General features: G+C 46.0%; 1 protein-coding gene and 1 pseudogene across 4 annotated transcripts in view; both read right to left on the bottom strand.

Moving 5' to 3' along the window:
• Nucleotides 1-21,028, bottom strand: part of ITGA9 (integrin subunit alpha 9) — a 356,853-nt gene that overhangs the window by 167,163 nt on the left and 168,662 nt on the right. For all 4 annotated transcript variants that reach the window (XR_011483592.1, XM_070455419.1, XM_070455417.1 and 1 more), the window contains exon 16: nucleotides 13,393-13,542. Coding sequence is in view for 3 of the 4 variants with exons in the window: in XM_070455419.1 (XP_070311520.1) it covers nucleotides 13,393-13,542 (150 nt within the window). In the remaining variant the exon portion in view is untranslated. The remainder of the gene's footprint in view (nucleotides 1-13,392; nucleotides 13,543-21,028) is intronic.
• On the bottom strand, nucleotides 1,288-13,367 carry LOC139031200 (ATP synthase subunit d, mitochondrial pseudogene; annotated as a pseudogene).

The raw sequence follows: 21,028 nt of genomic DNA, 5'->3' as shown, positions 1-21,028 counted from the left end.
CCAAACCCACACCCCTGAGCCCTCAGAGAGCTGGGGCTTTGTCACAGTTCTTGTAGTTCATGCACTTTTCCTTTGACTGCTCATCTTGACTGTAACTAATTTATTTTATCATTTTGTGTTTCCTGTTTGTCTCCCCTGCTGAAATGATGCTCCATGAGGATGGGGATTATATTGGTCTTCTTCACCCCCATGCGTGCCCTCAGAGGCTGGTGTGTAGAATCTGCCCAGTCAACAGTGGAGGACCCCACATGCTCTGAGAGATGCGGTAACCCCTGGAATGTGAGCCAATGCAAATAACCTGCTCATCAACACAAACCTGTGGCTTCCCAGCAAAGTACTGTCCCTCGGCTACAAGCAAGTGCAGAGCCTCCCTGTGAGGAACTGGTTGCTTTGGTTGGACTTTCCCTTGTACTCTACTCTCTATTTCCTCTCCTGCAAACTAACTTCTCTGGCTGTAAGTCCTCCAATGCTGTTGAACTTCCATCCAACAAAGCCAAGCACTGAGTCTGCCATATGCACACTCACACACACACACACACACACATTAGGTGTTTATACTGATTAGCTAAAATTAAGCACAAACTCTAGTGAGAAGATAAGCTCAAGCTTAGAAGTTAGTCCAGGACTCAATTTGTACATTTACAAAATGAAAAAATTAACAGCATCAGTGACTCTTATGAATCCAGATTAGCATTTAGCTCAGCGTGGGAGCTTGTGGCTATTTCGTCGTTCTTGCTTTAGACATCACTGTGCATCACTGTCTACCCCAGCAAATGTGAGTGACAATGACACTTTGTAAGAGTGAGCGCCATGAAGTTTCCTGAGTTGATGGTGCAGTAAGAAGACCACAGAAACAGAGTTAAAGTGACTCCGTGTGTGTGTGTGTGTTTGTGTGTAGATAACTATACATTCTAAAAATCAATGCACAATGTCTCCTGTTGCACTCTTTACAGTGTGACCCTGACCTCCTTCCACACAGAGGTGGGGTTGATACTCCACCCCTTGAATCTAGGGGGATTTGTGGCTGCACAGAGAAAGCAGTGCTTTGCAATTTCCAAGCCTAGTCATCACAAGTACTCGAGCTTCCTCTGAGTTCTCTTGGGGCATTTGCTCTTACAATGTAGCTACCACTCTGCAAGAAAGCCCAAGCTTCCCATTGAGAGGCCCACATGGACAAAAACTGACCAGCAGCCGCAGGAGTCAGCCACCATTGAAGTGGGTCCCCCAGCCCCACAGAGCTGCCCCAGCTGACATGACATGAAACAGAAGGAAGCTGCCCTGCCCAAGCCCTGACAAATTTCAAATTCATGAATAAAGTAAATGACTGCTGTTATCTTAGGCCACTATGTTTTGGGATAGTTTGTTATACAGCAAGAGATTAGTGGAATACTCCTCAACCTATAGCCTCCCCTACTTTGGGGAATGGTGTGAGCAAAAGTGGGCTGTGCATTCCAAGCACTGGTAAAGCCTTGGCTTAGGCAAGACCTCCCCAGGCTGGGAATGAAGTCGTCTTATAGGTAAAATATGAGGACAGCAGCAAATCAAGAGACTCCCGTCATGCATCTTGGAGACTTAAGTGGAAACTCAGAGATCCTGTGCTTGGGTCCTGGACTCATCTCCCTAGGCAAGGGACAGTTTTGTTTCCCAAGGAACTGAGACACATCTCTCTGGGGCAGAAGCATGGGCAGACTGAAGCCTCAGAATGCTAGCTGATGGCGTAGCTCCGAGGAGCAAGTATAAACACTTTCTCCTGTTCAAAGTGGAAGGAGCGCACGCTCTCCCTAAAGCCAGTGGGCCAAACTACCAAATTTTCAGTCTCTCTTCTGCCTGCTTCTACGTGCTTCCCTAATCCTCTGGGCAAACACAAGCTCTGCTGCCTACATCAGGCAAATCCCAATCCAGCTTGGAAGCAGCCTCTCCACTCCCTCCAGCCTCTGCTTGGGAAAGATTTGTCAATTTTTTCTTAACCTGGAAGCAGCCTTTCTGGAAAACGGAAACAGAGCTAAGAAGCCACCATCTGATTCCTCTCTGGTTACAGGAGGTTAAATCCCTTCTCTCAAGAGATGACCATTTCCTCTAACTTTGTGCTCTGGGCACCCAGCAGCCTCCTCAGCCTCATGGACTAGATCCCCACACTGGCTCCTTCCTCACCCTGAGCTTCACCTCAGCTTTTTCTGGAGAACATACTTTTCTTTTTGAAATCCTTTCTCCAGCTTCTCCCCCAGTCCTTACTGTTCTCCTTTTAGAGGAGGGTGGCCAGATTGTTCTGTCATGGGCCAGACAGTGAATATTTTCAACCTAGTGAGCCATGTGGCCTCAGCTACAACTGCTCAGTTCTGTTGCTAAAGCAAAAGCAGACATATTTAAAGAAATGGCCATGGCTGTGTCTCAATAAAACTTTATTTATAAAAACAGACAGGCCAGATTTGGCCAGCAAAGTGTAGCTTGCCCATTCCTGCTCTAGAACATTTGGATACTTGTTTCTTCATTCCCTTTAGGTCATGGAGGAGGTGGGGGCCGAACACAATGAATTCAGTTCAGGTTACATTTTGCTCTGAAACAGAGCAGAGAGGCTGGAGCTAGCTGTGTTTTTCTCACAAAGCTATGGCCACCAAGGCCTAAACAACCTTGGATGTGTGTGATGGCTCAATGGCTGCCCTGGGCAAGACTGACTTCAAAGCAGCAGGTCTCCCAGCTGCTTAAGCCTTGTAGGGCCCCTTTTCTCTCACCAAAATCTGCACTGGGAAAAAGAAAATGTTCCCTTCTGATCTAGCAGGAAGTAAGATTCTTAGTCTATCCCAGCTGTCACGTTCAGAGGAGGATCAGTTTCTTGGAGTTGGTGATATTAGCTTTAAAGTATATATAATCATTGACATAGGTTAGACACTGTTTATATGGTTGTTATGGCAACCAAGTCCCATGCTGAGACCTGAGAAAATAGGACAATTGGATTGCGTGGGAATTAATGCTTTTCAAATCCCACCCCAAGGCTATTTGTAAGCTAAAATGAGTGAGACATTTCCTGATGAGAGATCTGACGTGGCAGAGGATCTTTGCCTGGACAACAGGAGGGACATTTCTGAACTGTAGTTCCTCTCATTGTCCCACATAAGTTCCCAGAGGTCCCAGCTATACGTAACTCACAGCTGCAGCTCCCAGCACCTAGCACAGTATTAAACATGTGTGTATATGTAAATGCCATGACCTGAGTGTAAGAGGTTTCTCTTTCCCAATTCTGTTTTAATGCTTTTTCCAGAATCCAAAGTCATCCTTGAAAGTGAAAGAAAGTGTTAGTTGCTCAGTCCTGTCTGCCTCTTTGCAACCGCATGGACTGTAGCCCGTTAGGCTCCTCTGTCCATGGGATTCTCCAGGCAAGAGTACTGGAGTGGGTTGCCATTCCCTCCTCCAGGGAAAGCTGTCCTTAATGTGGCACATTAAAGAGCTCAGGGTGAAAACTAAATAATAAATAAAGAGCTCAGGGTGGTCTCAGGAATTTCAGTTCTATTGAGTCCTGTACCCAAATGCCTTGGCTTGGTATTTAAAAGCAGGTCACGCAGACAGACTTGCTTTCCAAAGGGTAGCATGTCCACAAAAATAAAGACCAATACTTTATAAAACTAAAGTTGAGAAATTCTTTCTATCTCAGGGTCTATATAAACTGTCCTTTCAGATTTTGAAATCATGAGAGGAGTCCTGTTGGTCTCCCTCTAAACAACAAATATGGCACAGATTTTGCTTCACGCCCCCTGCCTACCTCCATACCCCCTACTCTGTGGAAAACCTGGAAGGAATAAATGCTTCTCTCTTTGGGAACCCTTTGGTTTAAGGCATGGCCCTGTGGTTGGGAGTACAGCCTCTGTTGCCCGAAGGCAACATTTTGATGGTCGAGTTCAAACCCTGTGATGACTGAGTGGGCGTGGAGCTGCTCAGGGAGGGCCCGCCCACCGGGGCCTGCATCTGGCCTCTGGACCTTCCCAGGGCCCTTCCTAGGTCTGCCTGGGCCGGGGAGGCCTTTCCCACACCACATTTCACGTCCCTCTGCAACCCCAGCGTCAACTCTCCTCTAGGGATCTCCTACTCCCCCCTTCCCCAGGACCAGAATTTCTTTCTTTTCTTCTTCTTCTTTGTGTGTGTGTGCTAAGTCACTTCAGTCATGTCCGACTCTTTGCAACTCCATGGACCGTAGCCCCTGGGACTCTCCAGGCAAGAACACTAGAGTGGGTTGCTGTGCCTTTCTCCAGGGAATCTTCCCGACCTAGGGATCGAACCTGCGTCTCCCACATTGGCAGGTGTGTTCTTTACCACTAGTGCCACCTGGGAAGCTGCCTTCTTTTTTTGAAGGGCCAGAATTTCTTTGCCTTGATTCTTACCCTGGAATCATTTGAGTTCTGTGTTTCATTTATTTTTTTTTTTTTAAAGAAAGTTACTGTTAATTAGTCACAAGATGCAGAAAACAGAACCAATGATTTCAAGGAAAAGGGCTGGTGCTGTCAGAGGAAAGGAAGACTATGCTAGCCAGGTTCTAAAAGCCACTGAGTCAGAGGTAGTCAGGCATTTAGGCTTCAAGCTGGAGAAGATTCCTCCCCTCTCTGCAAGAAACTCACCTGAATGGGCCCCAGGCACCAGTTCAAGTAGCAAGAGCCTGGCCTTTGATTCCCTGAGTCATCTCAGAAGACAATGAGAGAGGGGCTAAGATTTCTTCCCCAGTTAGAGACAGTCTACTGGACATGCACCCTCGCTTGTTTACACATGCACTCCACGTACTTGTTGGGGAGGTTTTCAATAAGGCAGGACAATATAGAAGAAATCTTTACAGGCTAAAGATTTGGGGGAAGCCACTATCTTCTTCTGAAAAGAGTTTTAGAGGACCAGAACATACCCATTCCAGAAACTGCAAAGATAACAGTCATAATTCAGTTTGCTAATATTTTGTTGAATATTTTTACATCTACGTTCATCAGAGATACTGGCCTACCGTTTTCTTTTTTGTGTGCTGTTTTTGTCTGGTTTGAGATTAAGCTAATTCTGGCCTCATAAAATGAGTTAGGAAGTATTCCCCTCTCTCCAATTTTTATAATACTAAATCTTCTTTGAATACTAAAAAGAATAAAAGAAAGAATGAAATGAATCCCACATTAAAAAAAATTGCAAAGCTAAAATCTAAGATTGAAGAAGAAGCTGTAAAAATTCAACAGGTGACTGCAAATACAGCCTGGACTTTGACAGTAGGTGTGTCCTCTCCTCTGCTCTTTGGATTAACCCTGACGGGAAGCCTGAGCTACAGACACAGCCAGACATCCTGATCAGTAATGCTGAACTACGCACTTGTTCTCCTCACATGTACCCAAAACTAGATGGTTTTCCCACACATTTCATCATGGTGCCCTTCCTGAAAAGATTAGCCAGAAGCTGATGCCAAACAGATGATGCCTATAAAAGTAGGACTAGTCTGGCTGAAACAGGGAGGAAGGTGGACACCTCCTCCTCTAACACACCTTCTCCTCCTCCACTGGGCCAGCCTGCTCCCTTGAATCCAGGTGTGAGCCCCAGGCTGGATGGTCTCTGATACCTGTCCAGCTCTGATGTCTGGAAGTTCCTCCGCTCTCTCCTCCCTGCCAACTTCTCAGCTTTCCTTTCTTCTGCAGAGACTTTGTATATGATAATGAAAATAAGCCTTCTAGCTGCAAATAATGGCATTTGAAGCCAGTTAGGCACCTCAGCCAGGAAAGCATTACCTAATGTCCAGGCTGAACAAACAGTGAGTCTTCACGGGCACAGTGCTGGCACCCAATACATCCTGACATTGAGGGGCTGGGGTGGGAGGTCCAGATGGTGATGCTTTCCAGCACAATGGAGGTTCAGAGTTTATGGCTTTGACATAGCAAAATGTTAATATTAGAGTAAAACAGCTCACCTTTACCTTGAAAGATGACAAAGTGAGTATTCTCAACACAGTCAATGCCTTTGGTTTCACCAGCCATGTCTCCTTCATCTTGGTCTTTGAAAAAAAAAATATACTCACACATGCACAACTGTGCTGTGGTGTGGGAAAATCATCCTAAATCACACACCAGGTTCTCCTGCCTGGGAGGAATTCTTAGAGAGTTCACAGAGCACATATAGAGCTTTGCTGAATCTGTAGTGGAGACATTCTGATCTGACATCCAAACTCCACAGGAGGACCCAGCTTTGTGCCCTCTCAGAAGGGCTCTTTCTACTGCGATAGGTTTACTGAGCAACCTCAGTGAGTCAGGCAATGCTAGGTACTGGGGATCAACAGCCAAAATCAAAGTGTTACCTAATCTGGGTCCTTATCTGGAGGCTCTGAGGGAGAATCTGCTTCCAGGCTTATTCAGGTTATTGGAAGAATCATTTCCCCGTGGTTGTAGGACCGAGGTCCCCATTTCCTTGCTGACACTCATCTGGGAGCCTCTCCCAGCCTCTCAAGGTTGTCTGCATTCCTTGTCAAGTTGCACCTCCATCTTCAAAGCCAGCAATGGCAGGTTAAGATCTTTTGTTCTCACCACCTTCTTCTGACCTTCTGTTCTACCACCTTCCTCCTTCCTCCAGGTGGAGAAAGATCAGGCCTGGCTAGATACTGCAGAATACTCTCCCTAGCGTAAAGCCCATAACCTTAGTTATACCTGCAAAGTCCCTTTGCCATGTGATGCATCACATTCACAGATGATATGATGTCATCTTTAGGGTCCATTCTGTCTACTGCAGTGGGTGGCCTGGAAGCCCAGCCCCCACCAGGTCCCTTTGGGGTCCTCCTGAGGAAACTTGAGAGCAGTTATCATTTCCAAAGCTCTACTCCATGTACAGGGTGTGAAACGAGGGCCTCTGTCATCGCCACTAGTATGTTCATCTGGAGGGGGAACATAAGGGCCCCAATGATGGTTCTGCTTCTTTCCCAGCACACAGGCCAGCAGGCATCCCAGGACTGTTCCACCTTCTTTCAGCAGCTGAGACTCTCTAGAAACCATGAGTGTATCAGACAGGACCTTCCTGAACTGACCTGCAAGAACTTCCTGCCCCCCACCCCACCCAGGCAGACTGTCTCAAGAAGATGTGATCATCTCCTGTACCCTACAAGACCAATCTAGTCCAACTCCCTGGTCAGCAATCAGGTAGCCTTAGATTGTCCGACTGTACCTCCAGCCCTGAAGGCCCATCTCCTTCCCTTCACTTCGGCCACATGGAAGACCATCAGCACCCATCAGTCCCTTCTGTTAGTCAAACCTCTCCAGCCCCGGGTATCCAAATCCTACTTCCTCCATGAATCTCCCTCCAATTCTCCCTTCTGAATAGTTGTTGTTGTTTAGTCTCTTAGGCATGTCCAACTCTTTGTGACCCCATAGACTGTAGCACGCCAGGCTCCTCTGTTCTCCACTGTCTCTAGGAGGTTGCTCAAATTTATGTCCATTGAGTTGGAGCATCTTCAGTTGGAAGAGGTCTCGGAGTGAAATTCACACACGTTAGTCTGAATCTGGCTTTCTGCTCTGTATATGTTATTCTTATAGTCTCTAAGTCTACTAATACAGCAAAGTTTCATTTATCTTTTTATACAGGTCTTACATGGAGCAGACATTCAATTAACTGAACTGCTCTTAGATTTATAGTTCTTTTAAATACCCTTCTGACTAATGGATAAAACACTTGTTACTTTTATATCAAATATTTCTTGAGGAGACAGACAGGCAGGTCTCCGCTTACCTTACAAGTTTAAGGTGGAAAAATGCACTCAATAGGCTGTATGTCCTACAGAGGTTTTCAGGGCTAGAGCGCCAACATCCCTTGAGTGCCCAGAATCCCAATCCATCCTCAGCATTGGTGGCAACCCCAATATTCACTCAGACAGCCTGGCACCTACCCTGGAGGCCATTTTCTCCCAAGACTGTTCTTCACCCTGCAGAGGGAAGGTCTGGCCTCCTGCCTGCCTCACTCACTCCTACTCTCTGCCAAAAGCCTGGGATCCATCAGTAAGCCTGCACTTAGCATGCTTTAGTCACTGACTGCATGTTATATGCACTGTCTGTGTAGGTATTCCACCTGAACTAGGTCATCAATGGGGGAGGACTCTTGACTCTAAAAGATCACCATAATTTAACCCGCTCCATTGTGCAATCCTGTGCACCAACATGGGTTTGGTGCCTTTTGGTTGAAGAGACTATGGCATTTACATTTTAATGTTATCTGGCAAAATGAAGAGCTCCAATGAGCTTATTTCTTCCTGTGAAAGAGGTCAGATATTCTTTGTAGACCTCTCATATATACACAAATTAAAAAACAGCTCTGCTTCACACAGTGGGCCTAGCTCTCAGAATTTTTCTTCCCCTTAAACTGAGCCAACATCTGGAAGACACATGGACGAAGATCATTAAATTATCTTTTATATATATATAATCAGGAAAAGGAGTAAACCAAGGATCACTCTCCCCAATTTTTTTCTCAGGCTCCGAGACAATCTTCTCAATCTAAGGACAATATTTTTCTTTCATTTTATTTTCAACCAAAGAATCACGTAGTTAAAATAATGACCTTCGCAATAAATTCTGGAGAGGGTGTGGAGAAAAGGGAACCCTCTTACACTGTTGGTGGGAATGCAAATTAGTACAGCCACTATGGAAAACAGTGTGGAGATTTCTTAAAAAGCTGGAAATAGAACTGCCATATGACCCAGCAATCCCACTTCTGGGCATACACACCGAGGAAACCAGATCTGAAAGAGACACGTGCACCCCAATGTTCATCGCAGCACTGTTTATCATAGCCAGGACGTGGAAGCAACCTAGATGCCCATCAGCAGACGAATGGATGAGGAAGCTGTGGTACATATACACCATGGAATATTACTCAGCCATTAAAAAGAATTCATTTGAATCAGTTCTAATGAGATGGATGAAACTGGAGCCCATTATACAGAGCGAAGTAAGCCAGAAAGATAAAGACCATTACAGTATACTAACACATATATATGGACTTTAGAAAGATGGTAACGATAACCCTATATGCAAAACAGAAGAAGAGACTCAGATGTATAGAACAGACTTGTGGACTCTGGGAGAAGGCGAGGGTGGGATGTTTCAAGAGAACAGCATCGAAACATGTATATTATCTAGGGTGAAACAGATCACCAGCCCAGGTTGGGTGCATGAGACAAGTGCTCGGGCCTGGTGCACTGGGAAGACCCAGAGGGATCGGGTGGAGAGGGAGGTGGGAGGGGGGGACCGGGATGGGGAATACATGTAAATCCATGGCTAATTCATTTCAATGTATGACAAAAACCACTGCAATGATGTAAAGTAATTAGCCTCCAACTAATAAAAATAAATGGAAAAATAAAAAAATTTTTAAAAATTAAAAAATAAAAGAAAATAATGACCTTCTACCCCACACCTCTCTATACTGAGTCCTCCTCTCAGGAGGAACCACTATTACCCACTGTAGTTATGTCCCTTTATGTTTCTTTGGATGGTTATTTCCATGTCCCTAGAATATACTAGAAAATCCCTAGAAAAGTAGTAGTATCAATACTATCACTTCTTTTTTCTTTCTTTTTTTTTTCTTCCTTTTTTTTTTTCCATTTATTTTTATTAGTTGGAGGCTAATTACTTTACAACATTGCAGTGGTTTTTGTCATACATTGAAATGAATTAGCCATGGATTTACATGTATTCCCCATCCCGGTCCCCCCTCCCACCTCCCTCTAATACTATCACTTCTTGATTTATTAGATTTAGACATTATTTCACTGAACTCCTTCCATGATAGATAAGAATTGAACTTACCTACATAAAGGTCCCCTCCCACCATTCACCTTCCCAGTTTTGACTGGTAGATAGATAGTTACTCCTAGCTCTTCTATTGTCTCAAATGTTAACTGCATCAGACTCACCTAATCCTAAAACTAAGGTTTCTGGGATCCACCCCATGAGTTTCTAATTCAAAAGGTCTGGAGTGGGGCCCAAGGATTTTCTTTTCTGACAATATCCCAAGGGAGGCTGACACTGCTGGTTGGGTGGCCATACTTTAAGATGCACTGCTCTACTGGTAACCTTTGCGATTCTTTTTTTACTATGTGATTATTTTTAATGTCCAGAGTGTATAATTCGAGGGCCAGAGCTTTCTCCCAGACTTGATCTTATAAGCTCTCAATTGGCTTGTGAGGCCAGTAGGGGTACTTCTTGTCTAATTTGGTTTTTGGAAAGACTTCACTCAAGTTCTCAATGGTCATCTGGTCAAACGGAATTATGTTCCTCATCTTCTCCAGCTCTTTCTCATATCCCTGAATCCTGGTCTTTGAAAGAGAAAAAAGCTCAGCACAACTTTTCACATCTTCTTTTTCTTCAGCGTCCACCTGGGCAGCATACTTATCCTTTGGTATAGGAAACTTAAGGGCATTAAACTTCTCAAAGTCATCCACCAAGCCAGCCTTTGCCACGCTGGCCTTGGAGTAAGCCCAGCCAGCTTCTCAGGCAGAGCAGCCAGCCTGGAGGTGAGGGTCTCATTCCAGGACTTCAAGGAGTTAGTCAGAGCCTTCCGGTTTGGGGGGATGATCTCCCCGAAAGCTACCCAGTCAATGTTTTTTAGAGCAAGTTTCCGTCCAGCCATCTTGAGATCCTTTACCAACCTGGGTAACCTTTGAAATTTTAAATAATAAACAGCTTTTCACTGTTTCATCAGGTTTTACAATATCTCTTGGCTCACTAATTTAAAAAATTAAGATATTAAAACAACTTCTGTTGTCCTATATTAAACTCTATGCAGTAAAATTTAATAATATGTATATTAGGCACTCTAACCATAGCTCTGATTTGGGTTTGATTGTAAATACTGAACACCAATAAACAGTGCTAGTATTATGGCCTCATGATTACTATTCACAGCAGAGCCAAGACAAATGTCATGATCACAAATCCTCCTCTACACAGGTACAAAGTTAAACCACCAGAAAACTCAACTTTTACTTAAAGGGCAATGTTTCTAGTATTAAGATCCTTCTCTTCCATATACTGTTTTACTGGCTTAACATGCTACCATGTTTTGTTTTATATTGAAAAACCATGACATATTAGCCATATTTTTACTTTTTTTGGGAGTTTTTGATTGCCTTCATTTTTTTGTATCCATAGAAAACATACATTCCATCTACACTGTATCCTGATTATTTGCTGCTCTTATCATTCTGTCTATGGCCGGCTTCATTCTTCTCAAAGTTCATTAATCCCTTGCTCTAAACTGATCAATTGTTTTTTAGACATGCTACACAACTGTAATCCTGGAATTTCTTATCATTGGACTTCTAAGAGTTTGTTCTCACATTCAACTTTTTGCTCCTTCTAGTTGTCACCCTTTTTTCTTGGAGTGCATCTTAGGTAACTTCCTTGGAAAGGTTACCACGGATATAAACTTTCTGGGTAGATACTTGTCTGAATAATTACTTTATTTCAACCTCACACTTGACTTTTCAGTTCAGTTCAGTTAAGTCATTCAGTCGTGTCCGACTTTTTGTGACCCCATGAATTGTAGCACGCCAGGTCTCCCTGTCTATCACCAACTCCCAGAGTTTACTCAAACTCACGTCCATCGAGTCGGTAATGCCATCCAGCCATCTCATCCTCTGTCATTCCCTTCTCCTCCTGCCCCCAATCCCTCCCAGCATCAGGGTCTTTTTCAGTGAGTCAACTCTTCGCATGAGGTGGCCAAAGTATTGGGAGTTTCAGCTTCAGCATCAGTCCTTCCAATGAACACCCAGGACTGATCTCCCTTAGGATGGACTGGTTGGATCTCCTTGCAGTCCTTGACATTTAGGCTAAGTATAAAACCCTAGTTTCAAAATCACCTTTTCTCAGAGCTCTGAAGCTCTTATTTCATATATGCTAGCTTCCAATCTTACTAATAAGAAGTCTAGTTAGCGTGACTCTAATTATGTTGTAAGTGGACACATATTCCCCACTATCACCATCCTGTACTCTTTGTCATGGAAGCATTAAGAATTTTCCTTATGTCTTAGGCGTAGTGACATTTCAAACTGATGTACCTAGGATACTTTGGATTTATCCTTCTTCCAAGTTGGTGGGTCCTTAAAAAAAAAAAAAACTCTCTAATTTTGGGAGAACTGTCCACAGCTAGAGGGAATCTCCTTCAAGGATGGTTATAATTCCCTTCTATCCCCCACAGTCAGCCAGTGGCTGACTAATAAGGGGTACAAAAGGTCAGCACCTTCCCTCAAGGAGAGGATGGCTCTTCCGTGTAATTTATGCTCCAGAGCTCCCAGCCTCAGGCCAAGGCTAGACTTTGTCTGAGAGCACATCCTTGCTCACCCCCTCCCTTTCCCTACAGATTTCTCTAAGAACACTGCCTTATTAGACCAAGTGCTCCCAAACCCCAGCTTCAGGCACTGCTTCTAGGGAACCTGACCCAAGACCACACGGGACAGACTTTGGGAAAAAATGGGGATATCTTGGTAAAAATCTTACATCTCGAACTCCAAACTCTTCTCTATGATTCTGTTTACAACTCTCTTCTGCAAGGCGTGGGTCATGATCTGCTAGTTTCCCCACAAACTCAGAGCAGTCAGAACTGTGGAGGGTGGGGCTGGTGAGTGCTTCCACAGCTTTGTCCCCACCCCACCCAGGAGTCTGGTTCAGCCAAAAAACAGTTCTGTCTGACCTTCCCCAGGTCCTGGATCTGTGATGATCTTGGGTGTTAGAGAAGGATTTAGACTCAGACCTGGGATAGCAGGTTCCGTGCGTATTTTCTGCAACAGAGTCAGCACCGCACATCTTCCAGATTGCTTTGGGCAGACAGGCCAGTGCTGCTATATGGGATTAGCTCACGGCTCACTCCTACGCCGCGTGGCCTTGTACAGCCTGCATTCCCACATGGCCCTGCAGCTCCTCCACACAGCAGCACAGCCCAGAACCTGCTGAGCTCGGGGAGGATGATGACAGCCTGCACTCACTAATTCCAAAGACAACTGAGCTGAGCGTTCTCAACTCAGCCGCCAATCCTAACAAGAGGAAGTTCTTGCTTCCTCACCCACTCACAGTCCCATCAATAAAACATGTATGTAGAGCGCTCACTAGGTACTGATCTGAGCTCTGGAAATACTGCAGGAAAAGGATGCAAGTGCGGGGACCAAGCAGCCAGTTCATGACCTCAAAGCAATCATCATTTTCTAATTGGGAATAGCCTCAGTGAGTTTAAATCGCATGGTTATTAGACACAAACCCCCAAATCATACATTTCATCATTTTGCAGATCAGGAAAGGGAGGCCCAGGAGGGGGTGTGCCCAGCCTTGGGCTCCCATGCCACCAGAGTAATGTGCACATTACTTTTGCACGTGCACCTGCCACCTGGGGTTCCAACCATGAGTTTTCAGGTACCTGATTCTTCTGGGCAATCTTTTGTCCCTTTTTCCAGCGGAGCACGGGGGTCAGGGCTGGCAGCTCCTTCTCCTCCTCTCCCGTCACATGCTCACCCAGGCTGTAGGCGGCCTCGAACACGATGGGGCTGATGACGTCCTGTACTCTCCGCTGAAACAATAAACACGAGGCACGTGAACGGCAGGCACTGCTGACATGTGCAGAGCATTTCAACAGTTTTCAAAGACCTTCCACACGGCCCGCCCCATGTGAGCCTCACAAACCACCCTTGTGAGGCTGGATTTTATTGCTTGCATATTTTAAGATGAGGTAATGAGGCCAAGGGCAGTGACTGTCTTGTCCAAGGTCACTCCGCTAATGAGCGGGGGTTTTCCCACTCTACCTTGCGTGGTGCGAAATCCTGGTCTCTTTAGCATGTGGAAGACATTACCTTAGTCATCTTCCAAATATTCCTATAAGCTAGTTGACAGACTGGCGAGCATCTGTACACACAGTGCAGCGCTAACCCTTCCGATCCACGGTGTTTTGATCATCAAAGCTCTTCTGAGTTGAGATAAATACAGACTGTGTGTTAGGGCAGGGGACCTGTAGACATGGGGGCCTGATGGTTTCCCAGTGCTGGGCTCCTTGGAGCCAGTGATGAAGGCTGACTTCAAGCCTGTGTTCTTTCCTTCAGACCCTAGGACTTCAAGAGCCAAGGGAGTGATAGGCTGATAGTCCCAAAGAAGACCTACAAGATGCCAGGCACCGTGCAAGGTGTTCTTAAGAGGTAAGCCACACACCCAAACCATGAAAGCTGGGCTTACTCCCCTCCATTGTATAATAAAGGGAAGATGAAGGCACAAGTTCCCCAGGCCACAAGGCTAATAAGGATTCTGAGTCACATCAGCTCAATCCTGGAGTTCCTGGCCTTTCTGCTCAAGTCCGCTCCACTGTCTCCCTGGGACTCCGGCTCCCCCAGGCTCACAAGTTAGACAGCGAGGCAGGAATAAAGCATTAGTTTCCCTGCATCCCTGGCCAGCACGCGCTATGGAAGGTGGGCTTCCAAGGGGAGCAGGGCAAATCTGAGAAGTAGCATCAACGAGCCACATCTCCGCTGCCTGCATCTATCAAGGAGAAACGGCAGGAGCCGGCAGGCAAGCGGGAGTGAGAGGCACTAGGTGGGCGGGCAGAGGCCACCCAACCCCAAAGCCTCAAGCAGAGCCAAGGACTTCAAACTACACTCTGTGTAAAGTCTGGCGGAGTTGGAAACAGGCGAGTGCAGTGTTCAAAACAGTAGAAAGTTTTAAAGTTCCCAAGACGCACGCAGTGAGGAGCTGGCTCATAGCCCACCCCACCCCCTTGGATACCCAGTGCCCCCTCCAGAGGCAGACATGCCTGTCAGTTTCATGGTATCTGTCCAGTCTAAGCATACTTAGGTAACTGATGGCTGCACTTTGCTTTCCTTACTCAGCATGTACTCTGGAGGTGGTTCCAGGTTAGCACATAGAGCTACCCACCCCCAACCTTTTTTAACACAGTTTTTTTTTTTTTTTCACAGAGGTCCTTACCCACCAGCGTTTGGACTCAGAGCTGCTTAAATAAGTGAATGAATGGCAGCCCATCTGACCATTCAGTAGCGGCATTCTCCAAGATGGGTCTGTGAGCCTCAGTTTCCCAAGGAGGGGGGTAAATGAAAGGGTCTGTGATTGAACAAGCTGGAGGGGACACCAGGTTAAACAGGGGTCTGAGTCTTTTGTTTATTGTATGTTTTTACAGCAACTGCCTCCCAGAAAGAGTAGGGTGACCCCAGGTTTACTGGGGCAAAGAACCCTGTGTTTCCTGGGAGTTCCGTGGGGGTATGTATGTGGTGCAGAGCATGTTCAGAGACATAGAGAATCTCCCACAGCGGCCCAGGAGAAGAGATGGCATCCAGGCCAGAGTGGCGTGGGAGGGGAGGCAGATGGGGTTGCTGAATGTGGGGTATGGGGACAAATCACTCTGGGGATGGGAGCCTGTGTGACCAGCAGGTGGCTTATATCTGTGCTCAAAAAAGCATTCAGTTGAGAAGAGATTCAATCATTTGCATAAATAAAACACAGGACTGTTCAGGGGAGTGACAGGTGAGCCTTTGGATAAGATATTTCCAGGAAATTTTCTCAAATTTCAGATTTTAGGTGCAGATCTTTAATACTCATGTCCTTTCCGGGAGCAAAACACCTACCTGGGATCCAGGTGCCTACTGACTGACTCTCCAAAACAGAATTTAAAGTCTGGGTGCAGAGACCAGTGAATGAGTACAGTCTTAATGTTTTCACAGATACATGCTTCAGTGTTTTTTAAGGGTGACTGCCTTAAGGTTCTGCATTTAAATCCTTCTTGTCAAAAGAAGTCAGTTATTACATGATGTTATTCTTGTGGGAGGAACGGAGGATGGGGCTGGGGAAGGCAGAAGTCACTGAATGTTTTCCGGCTATCACATGTATTCTAGAAACTGGGCCAACCTCTCCCACAGTCATCCTTTTACTTAATCCACACAATACCTGAGCTGGTAGACTGTGTTGCTCCCATTTTACAGATGAGATAAACAGAGGCCCCGGAGCTCAAATAAATTGTGCTCCACCCCCAAACGAGTAAGTGACAGGACTGGACTCATTCTTAGAACCAGAAGCAAAACTGCTTTCCTTGAAGTCTGCCAAATGCTGTTTAAAAATCATCCCAACTGTTCTGACCTCACCCTGAAATATTACTTAATTACTTAGGGGGACACAGGGCAAGAAAGAAATGTCCCTCATTCCAGGAAGAATGTGAGTAAATGACAAATAACTAATTAACAGGGAGTTTACATGAGGGCTATTTCTAAATGTGCAGCCATTCAAGCCATGACCGATGGGGGGAGAAGTCTTAGTTAGGGCACAGCTATCTGGGGTGAGTATGAGCTATGACATCTAGGGGTGCAGATGCTGTGCTCCGGCCTGACTGCATGAGTCAGTTTTAACTAAGATGTTGGAATAACACTTTCTTATGATGTGTCCCAAAAGCTCTGGGCAGAAGGGTACTACCCCACAGTGAGCTGCGGGTGCAGGCAGGGGAAGGCATGGCAAATAGAAATGAGCCAGCACTGCCCAAAGGACAGCCCTTCTTGCCCACACTGTGTTTTGTTTTATCTGAGCTGCACAGGAAAGGTAGCAGCACCATTTCATGGTTTCCTTTGCATTTCTGGAAGCGCAGCTTCCCTCAGCTCAGCACTGCACTGACGTGAAGGGACCCCTTAGATGGAGGTTTATGGATTGGGTGCAGACCCTAATCGCTGAAATTTTTTCACTGCTTGAAAATATTCACCACGACACCCTAAAACTTCCCAAGCTGAATACACATTTATTCTGACAGATCAAAAGCCAACAATCCACCTTTTTCTGCAAAAAAATCTAGCGTAGTCTCCTGTTCTGAAAACTGAAGGGGGTTGCAAGGAGAAGAAACCTCAGACTGGTGGCAGATTTTGCGGCGGCTGAGGTTTTATAGGGAACTTGACATATGTGCAATCCGAAATTTACTGGGCGCTTACTTTATGCCAGGCAATGTGCTGTGCCCCAGGGAGACAGACTTTGAAGGAAACAGGCAGGCAGTGATGACCTAGTACAACACATACTAGGATAGAGGTGGCTTTGGGAACACAAACAGGGTACCTGATCTTGACTAAGGGCTGGCGGGCTTCTCAGAGGAGGTGCTCCTGGACTCATCAGAAGACAGACAGACATCAGCCAGACAGCAGGCAGGGCAGGTACACACAGCAGGGGGCGAGGGCACAGCCATCCAGTGGATTACATGTGTTCCAGCAAAGGTGGGAAGAGCAGGCTTGCGGGAAGGTGGGAGGAGAGACAGCTACAGCAGAGATCAGATTTCAGGGGGACTTACAGGGTGCTGATTTCAATCTAAACTCTAGGCAGAGCTGGCAGGCAGGTAAGGTGATGCGAGAGGCTGTGTTACAGAAAAACCCCTCTGGTTTCCTGGATGGATGGGGTGAGATTGGAGGCTATGTTATAGAAAGATCCCTCAGGCTGTAGCATGGAAGTGGACTGATGCATGTAGGTCTGCTTGGTTCAGTATAAACAGGGGCCCCGTGGAGAAATGTGCATGCTAAGTCACCACAGTTGCAGCTGACTTCGTGACCCCATGGATGGTATCCTGCCAGGCTCTTCTGACCATGGAATTTCCAGGCAAGAATACTGGAGTGGGTTGCTATTTCCTACTCCAGGACATATTCCCCACCCAGTGATCAAACCCGCATCTCTTTACTTCTCGACTCTTGCACTGGAGGGCGGATTCTTTCCCGCTCGTTAAGTACCACCTGGGAGGGCTTCCTAAGTGGTGCTAGTGGTAAAGAACCTGCCTGTCAATGCAGGAGACATAAAAGACCTGGGTTCCATCTCTGGGTTGGGAAGATCCCCTGGAGGAGGGCATGGCAACCCACTCCAGTATTCTTGCCTGGAGAATCCCATGGACAGAGGAGCCTGGAGGGCTACGGTCCATAGGGTCGCAAAGAGTCGGATACAACTAAAGCGACTTAGCACGCACAAACACATGCACCACCTGGAAAGAGGATCAAGCCAGGACACAGCAGGGAGATAGGAAGCAGCAGAGGGAGATGACTGGAGTTTGGTGAGCAGAGGCGGGGGATGAGAGAGAACCCATGGAAGGTGCCCCCCTGGTGGACCTGGCAGCCTCTCATCACCATGGGGAACCAGGAGAGGGTCATTCAGTAGTGAACATACTGAGTTTTGTTACAACACAGAAATCCTCTTCTCACCTCCAGATGCCAACTCCACAAAGCATCTCCAAGAATACATTGATTTGGGCCTAAAACCCCAGGCTTCCTTTCTCTTCCACAAACTTGTTCCCCTGTCCCAGCGTCCAAGTCCAGCCTCCCCATCACTGGCCCATCCACACTCACTACAGACCCGCTGCCTACACTATGAGCTTGTCCACTCATCCTCCCAGGGATGGGCTTTGCTCTCCTTTGAATTACACCCTCCTCCTCCCGTGGCGCACCTCACACACAGAGCTATTATGTTGGGGCCCTGAGAAAGGACCACCGGGCCCAGGAGAGTCTGCTGATAATAGCAAGAGAGACCTTCAAGGAAACATAACTGAGGACCCCCGTTCCTTCATGGGGAGCTCTCCCTTGTCGTTCAAGCTGTTCCTTGTCATTCATTACCTTGCTCTGAAAATGAAATTGAAGTAACTCAGAAGAAATGGAAGTATACCCCACCAGGGTATACTTGAGACTGGCAGGGGCCAGCCACGCAAAGATCCCACCAGAGGAGAGATACCCTCTGCTCTGTTATCCTCGGGCATCTAGGCTATTGTGAGAGTCGGAAGTCCCAAAGTCTTCTGTCTCCTCTACTCGCGGAACCAGGGAATCTTCCCTGGTGAGTATCAGGAGTGTCAAAGCTCCCATTTACCTGGCTGATGGAAGGTACACACCACTCTCTGGGGGACTCCATTCCAAGCCACACCACGACCCAACATGAGTAGGGCTCAAGCACCATACCCCTCTTGACCAGCCAGGTGAACTAGAAACCGACCTCACATTGCTTTTCTCCAAGAAATAGAGGGTTTTCATCCTCCTTAGCTAACTAGCGGCTACAGTAGTAAACTAAATGAAAACAGGAAGGGTTGGTTTTACTTTCAATTTGCAAATAACAGAGAAGGCCAACAAATAAGCAGCTAGCATTAAGCCAGATATTTGGTTTGGGAAAAACCCTCTATGGGTTTTTGTTTTAAAGGCCTCAGTATTTTTTGTTTTCCAAACAAGATCTTTTTGTCCACTCCCTCCTGTATCCTTTCTCAGAATTCCTCTGCTCTCTACACCCAACTTTACTGTCTATGATTACCTTGCAGGCAGTCCTAGAAATGAGAAGTCTTGGAGGTGGAGGCCTTTTCTGTTATCTCGATAATCATAACTATGAGAACGGTAGTTAAAGTGTTAGAGGACGGCTTAGAACTGTCACAAGCTTAAAGATTCTTCTAAAAGTAACAGGATTTTTGCATTTCTAGGGATAATACTAATAGAGGGACTTGTCGAAGATCTACCATCCCACTGAGAACAACCAGAAAAGCCAGACAACACACACATACACACATAAACCTGTCTAAAGGTATCAGGGAACTATCTAGGGTGGGGTCCTCAACTGGGCCACAGAGCAGGTGAGGGTGGACACAGCTTCCTCTGTATTTATAGCTGCTCCCCCTTACTCGCAGGAAGGGCATATTACTGATAAATGTAACGGGCTTGAATCATCCCCAAACCATCCCCCCCACCCCTGGTCTGTGGAAAAACTGTCTTCCATGAAACTGGTCCCTGCCGCCAAAAAGCTTGGGGGCTGGGGATTCAGGGAACTCTTCCCTTGAGCTGTTTAAAGGTCTATAAGAAGCCTGGAATAAGAGGCTGAGAATCTGACTGTGAACTGGTTGCTGAAAGGTTGAGTTCTGGAGTTCTGAGTCCCTGGCAGTCTTATGAGTCTGTGAAGATAAACTTAAAGCTCAGAGCTACTAAGGCAGCCAGGACTTGAGGATTCTAAAAAGAGAAGCACGTGGAGACAAATCTGATATTCAACACCACATTTATTCTCAGGACATTGGTGGATTCCACAATTTCAGGGTTATGAGACTAAGAAACCAAGAAGAAGGCAGTGGCCAAGGTGCTGAGAAGACAGAAGATGTAGTTAACTGCAGATGACACAGCAGGGAAGACCAGTGATTCAGAAGGCAAGTCAACAGAAAATATGCAGAATGAAGCATGGGGAAGAAAGAGGACAGAAAATTCAGAAATGAAGTTCAGAAAAGGCCACAGTGAAAGGCATGACAAACTCAGAGTGATTTAATAGTCTCTATTATTATATGAAACATCCAACCCAACGCCCAGCATAGCAAAGGTGGGCAATAAATAGCGGCTATTGTTATTTTTACCATAATCTTTTAAATGGCAATTTTGATATAAAAATCTGTGGAAACTACCCTGCTGCAAAATGAACAGTGCATGTCGCAAGGACCCATTTCACTAGGGAACAAGCTAAGGCCACACGTGGTTTCATTTAGAGTTCTATAAATTAAAAAATAAACAAATGAAAATTTAAATTAACACCAAGGGAGAAAATTCTGTAAGTTTCTCAACAAGATTAGAGATTTTAATTCTGACTACATACAACTTTGGTCTTCCCAGGTGGTGCTACTAGTGAAGAGCCCGCCTGACAATGCAGGAGATGTGGGTTCAATTCCTAAGTCAGGAAGAGCCCCTGGAGGAGGGCTTGGCAAAGAACTCCAGTATTCCTGCCTGGAGAATTGCCTGGACAGAGGAGCCTGGCGCGCTCCAGTCCATAGGGTCACAAAAGCGTGACTAAAGCAACTGAGCACGCAGACACATACTGCTTTATATGTAATATCATATGGAAATGGATATCATTATCAGCCTGAAATGTATCATCCCCTGGTGAGCATCAGTGCCCAGGAAGGGCATGAAAGCATTCGTGACTCTTTAAGTAACATATTTGCATAAATTATTCTGTTAATCTATGAAAATCATATAAGCCCATTGATGTTTTTTCCTCTTCATAGATAAAACAATATCTCCTTGGATACTTGAAAAGGTTTGTTTCTA

This window comes from Odocoileus virginianus, chromosome 26, assembly GCF_023699985.2.
Source record: "Odocoileus virginianus isolate 20LAN1187 ecotype Illinois chromosome 26, Ovbor_1.2, whole genome shotgun sequence".
Classification (NCBI taxonomy): Eukaryota; Metazoa; Chordata; class Mammalia; order Artiodactyla; family Cervidae; genus Odocoileus; species Odocoileus virginianus.
This window is presented reverse-complemented; position numbering and strand designations above follow the sequence as displayed.